At 39.5% G+C, this 19,755-nt stretch overlaps 1 protein-coding gene across 3 annotated transcripts in view; it reads left to right on the top strand.

The window, feature by feature from the left end:
- The window catches only part of Phlpp (PH domain leucine-rich repeat protein phosphatase), an 88,657-nt gene extending 73,384 nt beyond the window's left edge, over positions 1 to 15,273 (top strand). For all 3 annotated transcript variants that reach the window (XM_019047163.2, XM_019047164.2, XM_072300076.1), the window contains 9 exons: positions 348 to 494; positions 799 to 990; positions 2,930 to 3,107; positions 4,385 to 4,503; positions 5,350 to 5,563; positions 7,077 to 7,238; positions 7,869 to 8,005; positions 11,166 to 11,390; positions 14,963 to 15,273. In XM_019047163.2, coding sequence (XP_018902708.2) covers positions 348 to 494; positions 799 to 990; positions 2,930 to 3,107; positions 4,385 to 4,503; positions 5,350 to 5,563; positions 7,077 to 7,238; positions 7,869 to 8,005; positions 11,166 to 11,390; positions 14,963 to 15,200 — 1,612 coding nt within the window. In that variant the 3' untranslated portion in view covers positions 15,201 to 15,273. The remainder of the gene's footprint in view (positions 1 to 347; positions 495 to 798; positions 991 to 2,929; positions 3,108 to 4,384; positions 4,504 to 5,349; positions 5,564 to 7,076; positions 7,239 to 7,868; positions 8,006 to 11,165; positions 11,391 to 14,962) is intronic.
- The last annotated feature ends 4,482 nt before the right edge of the window (positions 15,274 to 19,755 follow it).

The following is a 19,755-nucleotide window of genomic DNA, read 5'->3' as shown; positions in this document are numbered from 1 at the left end:
CAACGAATTTAAATATCGACGGTGTAAGTCGGCAATCACATAACTCGGTTTGCGGCGTCCCAGACTTCCTGTCATACTTTATTTTTTAAATGGAAAACTACTCAACGGCAATTCTTTAAAACTGTCATAATTTTTCTTCTCAATGCGAAGAAAATTATGCAAAAACTTCAAGAAATAATGTCAATTTGCTCTCCTTTAAAAAAATGACGAAGAGGCGGAGATTTTCAGACACCGCAAAAGAGTTATGTGATTGCCGACTTTCACCGTCGATATGTTCATGTGAAATGTGGGAATCAAAATAAATTTGATTTTTTTACCTGAAGATTAATTTTGTTGTCTGATTTAAGATCTCAACGTGCCATGAGTTTAGTAGACGTCTCTGGCCAAAATCGAAGCGTTTTACCCTCCTCGCCGCCATATCAAGAGGTCGAAAATGCAAATTTAGAAACTCCGTGGGTCTTAGGTTTTTCGGAAACTTCTGGACAGAGAGATCGGTAAGTGTCCAGTATATATTCGTTATCATATGTATGGATTAGTTTGTGGTTATCTCTGAGATGAATGTACTGCGTTTATTGTAAAATATATATAGATTCTTATTTAAGGCTGCGCACATAACTGCAGCACTTCAAATTGACAAAAAAGAAATGACTATTTATTTTTCAGCTTCCTTCGTTGTTTTATCCCCTTTTTCTAACTTTAAATTAATTTAATTCCATATTTAAGATTAAAAAAATCAATCAACTTTAGTTGTAGCACACTGTTTTTTGATAAATTATTATTGTTGATTTCTTCCCTCAGATTGTGTGTGTCGCAGTTAAGGATGGGAGCGTTTTGCAACCATGAGGTTTTAGCAGGAATTTTCGATGCCAACATTAACAATGAGATATCACAATACTTAGTCAAAATAATCCCAAGGATCCTCTTAGAGGAAAGGACGGTGAAAGAGACAGCCTCTGAATATATGAAATATACAATGCTGTCTGCACACAAGTAAGTATAGTCATAGATTCTCTTAGCGACTTTTATATCTCAACGAAACCTAATTCATCGAGGGATTATCAAGTGTTCTAAAAAGTAATGCATTTCTGAAATATTTCTGATTCATGATGTGCATGTTTAGGTCAGTAATAGACCCGAAAAGAGAGAAAATTGACCAAACCATGATGCATTCCGTAAAAAATAGACCTCCAATGAACAAAAAATCGTATAGCTGAGGAAACGGCTGGGCCAAAAAACAATCCTTCTCGATACCGTTCCTTTCCTTTCGTGGCATTTAATAAGAATTCCATTGACCCAAAAGGAAATTTTCCTCTGTGAATTCTCACAGTTTATTCGCCTCGCACACTGTTGCGCGGTAGCTCGCTATTGTAAGCCAGCAATAGAGAGGTGTTGCTTGGAGAGAGTCATCGGCCTTTACTTTTAAACAGCACAGTTAATACCTCTCCCTTGAAAAGTTTCAAGAATTTTGGGTGCGGGCGGGAGAGAGAGCAGTTATTTTATTATATTAAATACTAATTTTCTTCCAGTGGCGTGGCTTGCTTTGTGATGTATCGATTGATCTGTTTTTTAAACCTATGGATTTTATTCGATAGTAGCTCGATTTATCGTTTCGTTCAAACAATAAAACATAACCTCAAACAAAAATTTTAGGACTTCATTTAGAAAAGCTGAAAAAGAGGAGATTCCGAGCAATGTCAATTTTCATTGTCATATGTGGTACACAAAGAATCAAAAATCAATCACAAAAACCCGTTCCCATAGATTACTCGATTGACTTTTGAGGCTTTGTTTACATGTTGAACCAATCGATATCGACACAATCTCAGAGACAGAACGCCGGTTTGATGTATCGAATACGATCCATTGGAAAGGATCGATAAACACGGTGTTCGCAACGAACGCCTTAATAATCGATTCTCTACCACAGCTTCAAATGGGGAAATATCGAATAATCGATCACGCCACGCATTGTTTTCATCACTTACGTCCAGAGGCGGATCCAGCAATTTGGTAACACCGAATTTACTCCATTTAAACCCATGCTAAATAATCGATTCTTGTCGGAGCACCTGGCCCCTCTAAGAATCGATACATTTCCATAGGTTTAAATGGAGAAAATCCGGTGTTGCCAAATTGTGGATCCGCCAATGCTTACGTCTGATATATGGACGTATTTATGCTAAATGGAACTGTGTGCAAGTGGGAAGATGGGGTGTGCTCGTCAGTTGAGGGCCATAAGAATGAATGGGAATTTTTAAACGCCAGTGACGTCAGCGGTGACGATCGGGCTCGACGACGACGACGACGAGCTCGTCATCGGGGCGCTTTAGCTCATGAGCCCTGTCCACAATGCTCTCGTCACATTTCCACGGCTCACGAGTTAGCGCTCAGCTCCTTTTGATTTAATTTAAAATCCCACTTTTCCATTTTCTCAAAAGGAACATATCCACTTTATATCAGCACATGGGAAAAAAAAACACATTGGATCTAGAGTCCTGACTCTTGAAAACATTGACAATAAAAACGACTCTTAATTCAATCAGATTTAAGCTTAATCATAACGAAGTCGCATTCAAATTAAGAGGCTCGGTTCTTGATTTAAGCAAAAATCGATTAAATCAAGAGTACGTATTTTCTTATCGATGTTTTTAAGAGTCTGGACTCTAGATTCAATGTGTTTTTTTTTTTCCAGCAGCACTCACGAGCACACCCCATCTTTCTCACTTGCACATAGCTTCTTTTAGCATAAATACGTCAATATTAATCACAAATTGAATGAAAGAATCGGCAACGCTTCGGCGAGTCGCTCTTTTCGTGAAGGATGCTCGAGATGCTGAAAGCCGCAGACGGAGGGATCATCAAAGATTCCCTCGATGCGGAAGGCGGGAAATTTGCGTCGAGAGAAATAACTTTTGTTCATTTTTCTCAGGGAGCTGAAGGAGAAAGGTCAAAAAACCGGGGTGTGCGCCGTCCTGTGTCATATCGTTCGTCAAAAATGTAGCGGATCCACGAAGCGCTACGTGCTCCGCATCGCCAGCGTCGGCGAAGCCAGGGCAATCCTGTGCAGAACGTCCGGTTGTATTACCTTGACACCCTCCAACAGACAGGTACCCCGTCTACGTCACCCTTGACGAACATGATTTTTCATTATTTTCCCTGATTGAATCTCCATCCCAGAACCCGCGCCACGCTCCGAATTCAGATTAGCACGTCGTTGTCGGTCTTGAGATCTCGCCAGCAGTCTACTTGTTTTCACATCTACATTCTACATAACGCAACATTTTTTCATTGGGATGAGCTAAAAATGAGGATAAAATGAAACGAGGCTCCACCGCAAAAAAAAAAAAAAAAAAAAAAAAAAAAAAAAAAAAAAAAAAAAATTGGTAGAATTTACCATTCCTTCACGCTGGATTTCATACAGCGTCAATTTTTGTAATCAATTCTGTCAGAGGGATGGTAAACGTCACTATATACTGGTACAGGTAACCATTCCTTTGGCAGAATCGACGTTGAATTCACGCTGTTTAAAATACTGCACGGAGAAAAAAACTTATACCTGATGTTGAGGTCATATGGATCTCTAAAGTTTTCGGATCACGCATCTGAAAACTTGAGGTCCAGCTGCCGAAGTGCGGGTCAGACATCTGAAGTACTTCGGTATGTACCTCAGTGCTTCAGATGTCTGACCCGAATTTCGGTAGTTGGACCTCAAGTTCTCGGATGTGTGATCCGAAAACTTCAGAGATCCATATGACCTCAACTTTGGGTGCGATGCACGAAGTTTCTTTCTCCGTGTGCGAGAAGGAATGGTAAATTCTACCAATGTTTTTTTCAGTGCGATAGAGATAAGCTAAGGTCATTCTTGGGTCCAACAATCAAAAAGTCAAGGGCTAGACTGTACTTCATACCCATAACTTAGTCTCCTCTCTTATTGTTATACAATGAATTGCTAAAATACGTCTTAGGAGAGTGATTCTATTATTGAACGTTTCACATGTGTACCTGAGGGCATGCAACAATTTTTAACAAAGAGTTAAGAGCCAAGGTACATTTACAAAACAACTTATCATCGACTGCAGTCATTATCAAATACGCCGTTTCCGAAATGAACCGGGAAAGACGGCTGCATCAGTAAGGAAAGGTCACCTTTGAAGTGCTTTCGTTGAACTTTTGTGATTATTCTTGAGCCTCGAAAACAAGTGAATTAAGTGTATTCGCTATAAATTGAAAAATTGACGGCATTGAGATAAAGTGTTCATATCGATGTCTGAAGTAAAAAATTGCATTTTTCTGATTGCAACGTCTAATAGACGATTGCCAATCATATTTTTTTCAAAGCATTTTTAAACCGTAGTCTAAATAAAAACGTTTTTCGAACTTCTAGCCAACCGTTCGGAGTCAACTCGGTGCTAGTTCTCTCTTTCCGCATTCTCTCCCAGATCCGCACGTGGTTGAGATTCCCCTTCATGATCAGGATGAATGCCTACTCTTAGCCAATAAACAGTAAGTCACAAATTTTTTCGTTTAATCTCTTCATTTTTTATGTTTTTCCCCATCATTTTTTCACATTAAAACCGTGATAATATTTTACATATTTGCATTGTGGTTTTTGTGAGTTGCTTAAGCTCATATTCCCAAATTTGACTCGAGGTCTATAATACATTATTCCCAGGATTTCGTCATACAGTTAATTAACTGGCCACAAATGGGTAGTCCTTGCGTGCCCAGCTTTTGAAAAGATTGACTCTAGGACTCCGTCCTAAAATTACAACACCTAGAATTCGGGTAGGTGCCAGCTCTTCCCTAGCAGGAGGCTGATTTTTGAAATTTCGTGTTCATCGGGCGGGCATAGATGACATGCGTTAGTTGGCCGGCTATGTATTTAATCAATCGTCCGTTTGACCCCACAAAGGCGTGCCAAAGCATTGATGGGACATAGCCGACCAATCTATAACCCCGCCATTTAACCTATGTCCGCCCAAAAAATACATTTCATATTTATACTAAGATATACTAAGATAACTTAAAGATAAAGACTTTGGCGCATGGCGCCCGGGGAAGGCACTGGAACCAAACCAAAATTGAGGAGCTTTCCGGAAAAATCGCGTGTGAGAAAAATGCATTTTAAGTTTTCATCATTACTTTTTGGCCACCGATGGTAACTTTCATCGCAGCTTGGAATCCCGGTCTAGAACGTAAGTCACAGTCAGTGGCCATAGAGTAATGATAGAAACTTCAAATGCATTTTTCCAAACGCGATTTTTCGCTATGTGCCCTTTTTCCGGAAAGCTCCTCAATTCCACCCGTTGTTCTTGTCGTTTATGAGACTGTGCGATTCTCTTTGCGTAGATTATGGGAGGTGATAAGCGTGGAGGAGGCGATGGCGGAGGTGCGAAGCGTGCGGAACCCGGTTTTGGCGGCCAAGCGTCTCCAGGATTTGGCGCAAAGCTACGGCTGCGAGGACAACATCAGTGTCATCGTCCTTCGGTTTCACGGCCTCCTCTCCGAGCACGATCTCTTGATTTCCGAGCTTCGCTCCACTCTGCGTCGCAGTAACGACACGGTAATATTGCACTTTTCATTTTTCATAACGTCATACTAGTAGTTAAAATTAATCAATAAAATAATCAACTATTATTAAATCAATTAAAAAATTGAAATTTAAAGAAATGAGATCTTTGTCGTTTTTTGGAGCAAGTGGAACATAACAGACATCAATAGAAACTCCAAATCCTTAAGAAGTCAGTCGTGAACATATTTTTACCGAAAAATTGACTAAATTTGACAAAATATATATGGTTTCCATTTCCCATGTCATTTTCCATACACTGGAAAAATAACACATTGGATCTAGAGTTCAGACTCTTGAAAACATTGACAAGAAAAAGGACTCTTGATTCAATCAGATTTCAGCTTAAATCAAAAGGAAATCCGCTCAAATTAAGAGGCTGGGTTCTTGATTTAAGCTTAAATCTGATTGAATCAAGAGTATTTTTTCTTGTCGATGTTATTAAGAGTCTGGACTCTAGATCCAATGTGTTTTTTCTCAGTGTAGGGAATAAAAAAGTGGTCGTTGAGTGACTGATCGACTGAAAAAAGCGGGAAAAGATCTGGTGGTCACGCACATACCCTATTCCATGCAAACTCTTATTTTCTCTTCGGTTATTCCTTAAACGCCCTACTACCACTAATGTGCCTGACGTATATTGCAACTTTAGTTTAGTATTTTTGCAAGATGCAACTTTTGATATTACTTGATAAAAACTTAAATCGCCCTCTTATGCAGAGACTGCATTCTTTGTATTCTACCGGTGCTTATGTGCGTTTTTCACGCGATGCCAGCTTTAAGTACACGTCTCAGCACTCTTTAATCAAGAGGATAGTAATCCAGTACGTAGGGGCTGTAAAGCTGCGTGCTGAACCGCGAGTATTTTCGGAAGCTCCTATCATTGAAGAAAGGGGTGGAGAGTGGTATAAGGGGAGTGTGGCACGAGGAAACGGCAGCGCAGGGTAGCGAAAGAAGGGTGCTCAGCCGCGAGGCGCGAGGCCATGAAACTGCACTCGAGATCTTCGAAAGTTCTGAAACTGTTCATCTACTTCCACAATTTCTTCTCGAGGCTGATGCTTCATCTACCGGTGAGATCTCCTCCTCCAGTTGATATTTGATACATATCGACGGTGAAACTACCAAACCACGTATCTCGGTTTGCGACGTCGCAGACTTCCTGTCATACTTTATTTTTTAAATGAAAAACTACTTAACGTCCAGTCTTGAAAATTTCTGTGATTTTTCCTTTTCGTGCGGAGAAAATTCTGTGAAAATTTCAAGGAATGATATTGACTTGGTCGACTTCAAAAAAATAAAATGTGAGCGTAGATTTTTAAACACCGCAAACGAGATACGTGGTTTGGTAGTTTCATCGTCCATATGGAAGACAGCTGCAGGAAAACGTATGAGGAGAAAATAAATATATTTGATCCGAAAAGAGACATATGTAAGCTTTTTTTCGTTCATTTGGTTAATGTCTTGGAACGAATGATTGACTAACCATTTTTCTTGCCTTTCTCTGCTTCAGGATGGATTTTATGTTACCGATTGCACTATTCCGCACGTGGTGCTGAACGATTTCGATCGTTCCTCTCCTAGCGGCCAAAGTGATCACACGAGCAGTGGAAAAGCGACCGTTTACAATGGGGATGTCCACCTTCACCACCCAAGCAGTTACCATACCGATAAAGTAAATGCATTAATTGCACAGTATTTTATTTTGAATTTTTTAACCGACAAAGAGCCATTAAATATGCTCAAAGCACGTGAATGATGTTCTACTCCATATCGATGGCCACAGTGAGAATCCACGTATCTCCGTTTGCGACGTTGCATGCTTCCTACCATAATGCATTTTTTCTTTGAAAACTATTCATCATAATTGTTTTATAACTTCTTTGATTTTTTCCTCTCTGTTAGCAAAATATTCTGTGTAAATTTTAAGCTATGCAGACGGTTAGTTGTTTTTAAAGAAGTTCAGATGGGCGCGGAAATTTTGAAATATCGCGATGGACATATATGGTTTTGCAATTTGGTCCTCGATATGTGGACTAACTATATTGAGTGTGTGTAAATTAAATTTGCTATAGTGAATTAAAAGATAAAAGGAAAACAGATTTCGGATACTCTAGTGGTAATGTATGGCTTGAACCCTAATTTTTAGTGTAATGGTTTATGATGTGATCAGTAACCCAAAGTTGAAGAATTCATCCGTAATTTGTCATTTACATACAGTTCTGCTGCGTGATCGATTCTTATTATTTTCCTCCATTTCTGATCGAGTTTTGCGACGTTTAATAGTTTCGATTATTTTTTTCAGATGAGACCTTTCCCAAATTACCAGTCAATTTTATTAAATGAACCTCGGCCTAGATCCAGACAGATTAAACCAATGGATAACTCGCTGGCAGAGCTATCAGATGAAGATATAGACGATTCCGGCAGTGCTTCCACCAAGTAAGATCAATCTACTGACCTATCTCTTCAGAAATACACTAGATCTTCCTTGCTTTTAGCGGCTCTGGTGCTTGCACTAGAGCTGCTATTCCGGACGGTCCCAGCTGGGGAGTATCATTGGACCATGTTACATTGGAGAGACCGCGCGTTGGTTAATGGGAATCGGCGCCATTTTCGGCTATGTTCCTTGTCATGACTTTATTTTATTGCATATTGTTTTATTGTTAGCCAATGCTATGTTGTGTAGTGTATTTTTGGAATCATGGTGATACAGTCAATAATTCAAAACTTGTCTGTGCTTTAATCTCGTGATGGAAAAAATGTACTTTACGTTCAAAATTTGAAAATTTGAATTTTAAAGTTTTCGCGGTTAAGGAAGCTCCAACCACTGGGTTGGAGCTTCCTAGTCATATTACTCGATATCAGCTGATAGCAAACAAAGGTTACCAAGGAAACCGTAAACGTCTAATGCCGTCTGCCCACGTAGCAAATGGGAGGCGAAAATGGAAGTCATCAGTGCATCGTTGAGTGTTGACGCCCGATCCCATTTTCAGACATGTTCACACGTTTTGCTTGCAAAGAAAAAAGGCGGCAAATCAATTTTTATTATTGGACCAATGAGTGTTCTCCAATTTGAGTTTGTAAACATCGTGGTTTCTAGGTTAGGTTTTTGGCTGTGTGATAAATGATATTATGCCGTCTTTGATTTTGTTAAAATGACTCGATATATGTTATTTGATAAACGATTGGAGTTTTGATAAAGTAAGTTGATTTGAATTAAAAATTGTGTCCTTAAAAAATGGATGATGAGGTGATTTGGTTAACATGGGCATTTGTGGTACTTGCGGCGTATTGGGAGTTTGTATGGAAACGACGTGGCAGTAGTCCACACTTTTTACAAGAAACTATTTTGTACAAAGTTCTGTACAAATTTTACACTATTTATACAGTAATATAATACAAAAAAATTATGTACTTTATCACAACTCACATAGCTTCAAAACAAGATAGAAAATGATGGATGCTCAGCCCCGACACATCGATGATCGCGAAATTTGCGCGGCCCGCGCAATTTTCACGTTCAACACTCACCGATGCACTGATGACTTCCATTTTCGCCTCCCATTTGCTACGTGGGCAGACGGCACACAACTACCGTGGCCATCGGGGCGATTATTGAAATGACATCGACTCTATGTCGCCGCTTACGACAAGACATATAGCCCTATCTTAACCGTGTAATATATCGCAATTCGATATTCAAAACCATTACCTACAATTTCAGATATAAAAATGCAAATTTTTTGCAGCCTCGCTAAACGACTTATCAACCATGCATTCCAAAGTTTCTTATCACAGGGCTGTGAAAATATACAATCTAATAAATACAAAATAACCAAATATCTAAAAAGACAAAATTTCAGTTACAGTCAGTTTCAGTCTTATTGTTGCACAAACTAGTTATTTGACAAAAAAAGAAGATGATCACTCAATTGAAAGAAATTGGCGCCCAATCACAACGACAAGTTAAAAAAAATACTGTGGGAGAAATTTTTTAGGATGCGGACCTCCAAAGAGCCTTCAAAATTAAAAGTATACAACAAGTGATAGTGCCATGCATTCTGCATATCAAGGGCCAATACACATTTATACACCGGCTACGTAAATCTGCTAAGTTACAAAACATGAATCGACAGTTGTCGGATTGTACATCAGTGACAAAATGTGTCTAGGCCCTCATTCTTGACTACAACTACTGTCGCCAGAGCCGCTCTCCGACGCGAATGCGTTGGAGCTTCCTGCTTGTTTTTTCTTGACTCCGATGGCTCCAGACTATTAATCCTTACATAATAAAATCGGAACATTTTGCGAATAAATGTCTTTAAAAAGCTTTCCTGGGCTGATTGGTCATCAAGCTCATCCTACTGCTTCAAGATCATCAGGATCCTGTCTCCCAGATTTTACATAAGGACTAAATTTTGAAACGGGGAAATACTATTTTTTAAAAAGCTACACACAGTTTTTCTGAAAAGTTTCCGCGAATTTACCTAAATTATCTCAAATAAAAGAATCGAACATTTCGACGCGATATTTTCGTTCGTTTTATTTTCTTTTAATGTAACAAAAAAAAAAATAAATAAATAAATAAATAAATAAATATCATCAGAGTTTCTGAATCTTACAATGAGGATACATATTCTCCTTTTAATTATGGTAGAAACTGGAGCAGAAAGTCAAGAACGATGATACACAGTCTTGTAACTTTCCTACAGTCTTGTAGGCACTAATATGCGTTTCAAGCCAACTGACCGACTGCACTGCGGTTGGCGTAATGCGAGAAGTATTCATGCAGTCTTGTAGGCGCTCATATGGGCTTAACTAACATACTTTTAACGCCGGCCGCGCTGTGTTCGGCGCGATTATTCGAACTAGCGTTAGAATACTCGTGGCATCGAATTATAGAGCTTAAAAGGCCCATGATGTGTTTCGACGCCGTATGAGCATTCCAACGCTGCCTCGTTTCTCGCGATGACATATTGTTTCCATGACAAGTTAGGAAAGTTCTTTATACCCGCGACCATTATTCAATCTTTTCACTTCATTTATCATCAGAGGACATTGATGACTTGTCAAAAAACCAACGTAAACTAGCGTTAACATAAACATGTGTTTATTTTCCAACTTTTTCCTGTGTTGCGAAACTTCTACCTTAAATTAACTTCATTTTAAATTCGCACATTTCTGAGCCAGATATTAAGGTTTCTATTCGCGCAATCCTCATCTATTTTCTTAGACCTTCCGCGTAGTCCTGCATTACTGGCAAAATTTAGCCCATCTAGTGTAAAACCACGTATCTCGATTTGTGACGTTGTGGACTTTCTGTCACGCTTTATTTCCTCTTTGGAAAGCGAGAAGACACAATTTCTTGAAAACTTCCGAGATCTATCCTATATCGATCTTATGGCCGAATTTTGTCTAGTTTCCTTTTGAAAAGATAAAATAGGAGCGGAAATTTTGAAACTTTGTAATGGAGATACGTGTCTTCGCACTTTCGCCATCGATATGTGCTACGGTGCTTAGTTTTCAACCATGTGTATTAGTCTATGGCCTTGGTTTTTCTGTTCTCTTGTCACGGAAATAACGGAAGTTATTTTTCCAGGTCAGACGATCAGCTTTCGGAGGAGCGGTTCCGATGCTGGGAGTACATGTTGGAACAGAACACGCAGATGCTATTCGACAAGGAGTTGAACACTTTATCGCGAGGGTTTATGAAGAGACCGGGTCCATCGCGGCCGAGTCTCTGGCCGGCCAGGGCCAAAAGCGTCTCGCACCTCCCTGACACCCACGCCAATTCCACCACTCCCCAGCCCACACCATTCCTCAGGTAAGACACCCTAAATCCGAACTTTGAATTTTTAATATTAAAAGAAGGAGAATAAGAAAAAAAGGTCTTCACAATGCGTATATTATAACTCGTGGCGGCTGTTTTTGCCTAGTCATTGGAATGAAGGCAAAAACGGTCCCGTGCCGTAGGTAGGGCTTCCCCATAAAATCTTCGAATATTGAAGCATTAAAAATACAGTTTCGTACTGGTACGCATTAGAGTTCAAAAAATTTATTCTAATTATGATTTTTGGAACTTCTTGGCTTTGTTTTCCCCTCGAAATGGTGTGGACCCAGCACCATTTCTACACCTTGTTACATTAAAAATACGGTTTGAGTCAATTTTTTCATAAAGAATTGCCAACTATACTGCCGTGCTAAGGAAGAACGCCGTATGAGCATTTGAGACTTGCCAAATTTCTTTCAATAAAATTTGTATTATTGAGGGAGGTTATGAAATTTTACCTTGACATTTTCAGGAACTTTGGATCAAAATACTTACAAAATTCTCTGAAAAATTGGAAAAAAAATATTCATAAGTTTATCAAGGAATTCGTGTTTTATCAAAGAAAATTTGGCAACGCCTGAAGGCCCACACGGCGTTTTTCCTTAGCACGGCAGTATAAGCGTTCTTCCTGTTTATTTTCTCCGCTCCTTCTTGTTTTCTTTCTTTCTTTCGTCCTTCCTTCTCTTTACCCACGGAAAAAATTAAATTGCTGATTTAACAACTCAATTGCTAAAAATAAAAAAAAAGGTTACTGCATTGTTTCAATGTATATTTTACAACCAAAAAATGCTACTTTAACCACCCCCGTGGTTAAATTAGCTCACAATAGTGGTAAAAGTACCATTTTTGTTGTTGTAAAATCTACGTCGAGACGTTGCAGTCACCCTTTCTTAGCAATTGAACTGTTAAATCAGAAATTTAATTTTTTCCGTGCTCCTCCTATTTTTAGGCGATCGCGGGAGACAAACGCCTCCTACGTCCCTCCATCCCCTTGGAACCCCTTACGTGCCGATACTTCTGTATGGGCAACACTGCCTATTGTAAGACCACTCTTATTCAACGGGAAGGCTTTGAAAGCAAAACAGGTCTATCTACATTCGAGCCTAAGCCGCGGAAGGAACCTCTCTCTTACGGTTCCTGGCTCATGCTGAAACGTAGAAACATTTCCGGTGTCCGATTGTCTCGGCGCTGCGCTTTCTTCGCGGAACCGCATCCCGTGCCTTCCTCAAATCCACCCCTGTTTGCCGAAGCGCTGATTCCATCCATTAATTCCTCTGTCAGGCTCAAGCGTCAAGCTCGCCGATTAATTCCTTATTTACCCTAAGCCTCTGCGGTTACGGTTACGGTTACGGAATGCCATCAATTTCGTACGAGTGTTCATCGTGCCGAATACCAACGCTCAGCATTTCTCATCTTCTCGCTTAAGAGGTGCTCTGCCGTGATTGCGAAAAGAGCGCTAAGTGGATTTCTGTATGAGCCATGGTTAGTACATGCTTTTACGTGTCTCGAGGATCATCCCAGCACGCACTTACGGCACTTCGCTATTACACGGGTGCTTGGAAAGCTTTGTGCCCGTTGAGATACCCGTTCCAGCGATATGTGTGTTCCTCGTTCAAGTTACGCGAATATTTGATTTGACGGTTATAATTCGACTCGGAGGTTCATTCGAGATAAGATGTATTTCCATGTGTATTTAAATCTTGAAGAAATGTTCTTAGTATGATAATTGGATTATATTTTGCAATAGGAAATTACTAATTCTGGCTCTTCTAGAAACAACACGCTGCCATTAATTTCCTTATGCAAGTAGGTACTTATACACAGGGCCGGATTTACCTACTTGCCGCCCATGGACCGCCTGTATTTTGCCGCCCCCTTCTAATTCGTTTTGAAATATCATAAAAAACCATCGAGTGAACGTGCCGGAGGGAAAGGGGTGCATAAGACGCGTTTACCTACTCGTGTTGGATAAATTTTTTTGCGAAAGCCCTGACAACACTACTAGCAAAATTTCACGGAACTTGACGCGAAACTTAAGTTCCGTAAACCTATCTCTATGTGGACAAGATCCTCCATTTATAAGAAATGAACCAAAAAATTATGAGAGAACAAATATAAATGTGGTTTAATAATGTTAACTTCCGCCGCTGCGCCGCGCTGAGCTGATTGCACTGTGTTTGGCGCAATGCGTGAAGTATTCCTGCTGTCTTGTAGGCGCTATGCTTTTCACGCCAACCGCTCCCGACCGCGTGACCGCACTCTGTTTGGCGCAATGGGTGAAGTATTCATGCAGTCTTGTAGGCGCTAATATGTGTTACATGCTGACCTGCGCTGAGCTCCACGCAAAATTGCGTGTTTAGTTCCTCTCTTAACCCGACTAATTAAAGATGCTGTCTCTTGTATCACCGAAAAACGACAAAATTATAAATTACTATACTCTCAGGAAAAAGAGATTTTGTTCCCTTTTCTTATTGATAATTTTTTTTCTGACTCCGATTTTTTTATAACTACATTTAAAAAAATTGCAAAATTTGCCGCCATGGGCCGCGGTCCATGTGGCCATCCCCTTAATCCGGCCCTGCTTATACAGTTTAGCCAAAAACAGTGATTCCGCATTGCAAAATGTAATCCAATTTGCGGAGCCAGAGATTTTAGTGTGCATAGAACTTCTTATCTGACACTATTCTTCTTTTCCCGCATGAAGAACAATTGTAAAGAAAGGGATTTCCTGAACAAGTTCCGCCCCACAGTGTATCGAGTCAATAGGAGAGGTCGGACAAAATTTAGAACCTTTAAAAGCCGGTAGGTTCTAAAAGTGGTGCCATCAGTTTCTTCGTAAAATTTTCTTTCAGGAGCCCCCTTTAAAATTTAAAATACGTGATGAAAACATCATCAAAATTTGCAATTTTAGTAAAAAATGTCATGTCCAACCTCGCTAATTGACTCGATCCACTATGCACCCGTCCGTCCGAAACCCGCAATACATAATTAACTATTTAGTAAATCAGTATCACTCACTGACACATGCAGTATTATCACTGAATGACCTCAATGTGTATGTATATCGACAAAGAAAATCCCAAACCACGTACCTCGTTTGCGGTGTATGTATACAAATCTCCTCATTCGTTTTTGTTCTGAGGAGAACAAATCAGCATCATCCCTTGAAGTTTTTACAGAATTTTCTTCCCGCACAGAGAAGAAAAATTACGAAAGTTTTTAAGAATTGACGTCGAGTAGTTTTCAATGTAAGAATCGATTATGACAGAAAGTCTGTATTTTTGCAGACTGAGACGCGTGGTTTGGGAGTTTCACTGTCGATATGGAGTCATTCTAGGCAGTGGCGTGGCATGAATTGCAATATATCGATTGTTATGCCATTTAAACCTATGGTAAAGAATCGATTATTAAGGTGCTCGCTGCGAACACCCTATTTATCGATCCTTTTCCATAGGTTTAAATGGCATAACAATCGATATATCGTAATTTAGGCCACGCCACTGATTCTAGGACAATCTTTTGTCAATATCACATGGTGATGAATATGTTTTAAAATTCATTTTCAGACATTTTGGAAGTGCCAGGTCATTCCAGCCATTGGGAAATTTGGTGCCGACGCGAAAATTGAGTGGTGGACCGAATGCAGCGTATTTTGGAAGCCTGCAGAGACTGATGCCCTGTCAGTTGGATTACGACTTCGCCAGGATGAGAGAGAGGCACGCCTTGAACAGCGTCGATTCCTTAGAACATGATCATGAAGGTCGCATGAGCAAATACTGGGACGTCACAACGACTGAACTGTAGATCAAAAGTCACTACTTAGAATACATTGTGTATAATTTACCATGTAAATTAAATATAAAGACTATAAAACTTCCACCGTCTCGTTTTTTTGTATCCCGATCGCACTCATACAGAGAGGAAACCAAGTAATGTAAAAACCCAAAAGTTTCAATTTAATTTCGTTTATTACCCAGTTTTTAATGTTTTCTGTGCTATGACAACTTTTAAATTATATGCCTTGTCTATATATTCTCCGACATTTTCCGGCGAAATAATACTCATTTTACACCGCAAATGTGCTGGTCGAAACTATTGCTTTGAATTCCAGCTAGGCACGAAAGCTTCTGAAATCGTTCAAGCGTTGAGAATCGATGATGTAACTTGGCAGCATTTAAATACGCTCATTTTCACCCTCCCTGAATATAAATGTGTTTGGAACTCGCATATGATGTCTCTTTTACAAGAACGGAGCTTGTTCGTAGATACAGTTTAACCAAACTTCCATCGGGTTTATGTGTTTCTGTCACGCCCTGACAGTATTGTCAACTGAATTTACATGAGAATGTAAAGTCACAGTTAGGCATGTTCCCATTTCTTTGTCTGGAAAAAGTTGACGAGTGCAGACACAGAAAATAACACGTCATCAATTGGGGTAGAACGGAATTCGTAACGGCAAAAAGGGATGTTAATCGCTTGATGTGCTAAGTACGCTATTATAAAACTTTTAAAGTTGTTTTTCTATGTTATTTATTTTCAGCCTCAGAGCCCGGAGCGAACGGGTATCTATGCAGCCCGTAAGTACGACTCTTACGGCTGGAGTTTTTGTTTCAACTGTTGAAAGGAGTTTTGGCGCGTATACGTAGTATACCGCCTTTGCGATCGTTTCGAACCCTGCTCGATACAATAACCGAGTCCCTTAGTTCCTTACCGAAAAGTGACTACCGCGAACTTCTGAGATTTTCCAAAGCGTGTAAAAAGTTTATTTATCCATCAATAATTATGATTTAAAGTTGTTTCTCATTCTGGGGCTCATTAGTTTATGTGCAGTGAATACCAAGAGTCTACGTTACTTGGTTTTTTCAAAAAAAGCCTAAGAATGCGACGCGCTGATTTAAATTATGCATATATAAGCAGAATCAAGCGAATTGATTCGAGGATGGCTGAGCAGGTCGGCACTCTCGAAATGAGAATTTAACTCCTCCGTTTTGTTCAAAACGTTGCTTTGACAGATCTGTAACCTCGGTTATAATTTCCAAAAGTTGGTACCCGTGCTCTGATAGTGCAATCTGTGTAAGTGCAATCTGTGATGAGCCTCGAGACTCAATAGACCATTAGCTAAACGTGGCTCATACAGGAATCCACTTACCCCTCTCTTTCCCACGCTCCTGCTCACTGCGTCGGCGTCTCGACGAACAATAGCTAATGACGGTTGCCAAGCGATGCCGGGATCCTCAGCCCCTCGCAAAATTACTTACGCTTCATTAACCATTTCACCGTCACGCTAGGATTCGTCCAATTTTCAAAAAAAATTGTTTCGCGAGTTTTTAGCAATTTTTTCCTTACTCTCCGTTAAAACACGAATTAAAAGAGGTCTCATTCATAAAAATCGGCCAAATAGAAGAGAAGTTACAGTATTCGAAATCCGAAGAAATCAACAAAACTTCTCCAAACAAAAAATAAAATGAAGGGGGGAAAAAAGAAATGTATAAATTACAATTTAATATGATTGACCTCAGAATGTGACAAGCAATTCAATTATAAAAAGGAGAAAAAATTGAGTGAAATTACAAAAAATTAGCCTCTTGCAAGGGGCTTCCTTGTATGAGTTTTGACCTGAAGACAAGTAAATCCCGTTATATTATTAAAACGAAATTGACTCCATAGTTTAATGCCTTAGTTTCTTGAATACGATTATTTTAAGCACTCGATTTATATCAGCAATTTTACCCATGAGGTGATTTCCTGAGAGCTGATAATATCACGAATTTCTCATAGAGCCCTTCAAAAATGGCTTGCTTTTTGGGCAGCCGATTCGGCCATCAAACCGGGGTTTAAATGGAAGCTGATAATAACACAAAGCTCTGAGAACAATTTTAAGATGAGTATAGGAACGGTTTGTACATTACGAGGAGAGGCGGGCATTCTGTTCAGCATATCGATACATAAGTATTTTCACACGTAGAATTCAATTTTCACGTCAGGGAGTCGACATATTTTGATTTTTTCGATTTTATACGGAAAATTTATGGTTTTTCGGGATTGAAATTACTTACAATTGGACTGAGTTAAGCAGAAAGGAACCAACCCACATTTCGGAAAAAATTGAGTTATGAGTGGTTTTGAACTCAACCACTGCTCTACTATCTATCACCAAGAATTCAAAGTTTTTGTTGGAGCAAATTTCGCAGAAATTGAATTTGAAGTTTATCTTTTACATTGATTCTTATGCAGGAGCCAAACTTTTAAACCTCTTTTTCTCGGTTTGATCCCGATGTGGCTTGGTTCCTTTCTGTTTAACTCCGTCCAATTGTTTCATGAAAAATGAATGCACCCAAAATGACTATAGCATTTTGACTTTCACATACCTACGTGCACTCACTAAATTGATTGGTAAATTCAAAGAGTGGGTACATCGACCTGGTATATCAAGTTTCTGCGATTTTTTACGGCAAATCGGTAGATTTTCGGGATGTGGATTGCTTACTTTCAATTCATGAATGAATAAAGCATGGACATGGTTGAGCTTCTTTGCATGAAAAGACGTTTAAAATAACAAAATCAAGACATATTTAATACAATTGCATTTATATCGAGTCAATTTCTTTTCAATAATATAACGGGATTTATAATACCGGTGATTTGGGTATTTTAACCCCAAAATACCTTTAAATCGACTTTATCTTCTAGGAATTCGACAGAATTTTTCCTTTCTTCGCTTAAATTTTTCCGTAGCACTTTTCCTCAAGAATCTGATAAGATTTTGCTTGAGGCGGATCAAAAAACTTAAATTTGTTCGAATAGCTTTCTAGATTCACAATACACGGTCTCGTCAAGGTGCGTCGTTAACCTTGCAGTGTTGGATCGTGAATTCTCCTGTTGTGCTGCTTGCCTTTTTTGAAATCTCTGTAAATGAAAACTAAAGGGGTTGATATGTGCGAGTTAATGACGCGCCTTATCAACACATTGTGTTGGAGTTCACTGCTTGTTTTTATATTGTTCATCTCTTTTAAGTTTCGTAAGAAACAAGGGACATTTATTCCACTTTATTATGGTGATCTTCATTTCATTTGATTGATTCGTTCCGAAAAGTGATAAACAAAAGTTGAATTTTGGTTAGAGGAGCACTTATAGTAGCTTTCATGTACTTACGTACCTCAATGTAAATTACACCCAGAGTGATCAGATATCTTTACGAATCTTCGACGTGATTGTACAGTTATTGCTGGTGTTTGGATGCGACAATTCACACTCGATGAATGCACTTGTTGCATACAACAAAAATGAAGGCAAAGTGCCTTCGCTACTATTTTGCGGACATCAAGTATAGCCTCTCTTAGCCCTTTTTCTCAAGGGTAGGTAAACTGTTACCGAGTATTCAGATAAGTAGTTTTATTTCCATCAAGGACAATGACGTTGAAAGTCAGCAGAGGAATGCACTTCCGATTCTCGCGGATTCTATGGAAGTACAACAATCCTTTACTTATTTTCGCATCATTTTGTCACAAAAATAAACAAAAAAACGGGTCAACTCAACAAACTCAACTGCAATTAAAAAGCAAAAAGTCAGGAGGCTAAATTTTTTCCTTCTCAAGAGTTTTTATACGGTGAAAATTGCGACGGAATTCTTATCTACTATCATTGGAACCTTCGATAACACTGCACTAATATTCTGTCTTCGTTTTCCTTCTTGATCAAGATTTTATCTGTAAGTCTCTAATTTGAAAACGCTAGAGGGAGATCAAACTCCGGAGCTTTCTGACTGAAAGTTCGTTTTCTCGATAGGCATCAACACCCAACGGCCCAACGGCCCCGAACTTTCGGCCTCTGCAGCAATATTCCTTTACTTTCCAAAAGAATAAGTCGAGCTTTGAAGAGGAGCCAGTCTCCTTTGAAAACTTATCTTGTTGCTTCGGAGAGGCTCTCCAAGCATTCTCAAACATGAATTTCTATTCCTCGCCCTCAAAAGCCGTATAAATCTCTCGCAACACACTGTTCTTGGAGAAAAAGAAAATAACTGGGGCCACGCAACATACCTATAATCGAGGGACGGGAGAGTCTGCAAAGCTGCCGTAATGAATGGCTTCAAAATTAATTCAGCCGAGACGAAGGGGGAGGGGAGAGGGTTCAAATAAAATTAGGTGCGCACGATGAAAGAGCGGAGCCGGTAACCCAGTTGATAACTCAACCGCGTTTGACGAGAGAAAAGGGACCAAACAAGGACCAACCTATACTTTCCGAAATGTGGAAAAACGTAACAGATCCGCGTCCCACATAAAACTTGTAATGTGCTATTTGCTGTCGTACGCAGTCCGGAAAATTATGCTGTTGGGGCTCGCAAAAACTCATGCATTAGACT

Source organism: Bemisia tabaci, chromosome 4 (genome assembly GCF_918797505.1).
Source record: "Bemisia tabaci chromosome 4, PGI_BMITA_v3".
In the NCBI taxonomy this organism is placed as follows: Eukaryota; Metazoa; Arthropoda; class Insecta; order Hemiptera; family Aleyrodidae; genus Bemisia; species Bemisia tabaci.
The sequence above is the reverse complement of the archived record's forward strand: the minus strand, read 5'-3'. Positions and strand labels throughout refer to the sequence as shown.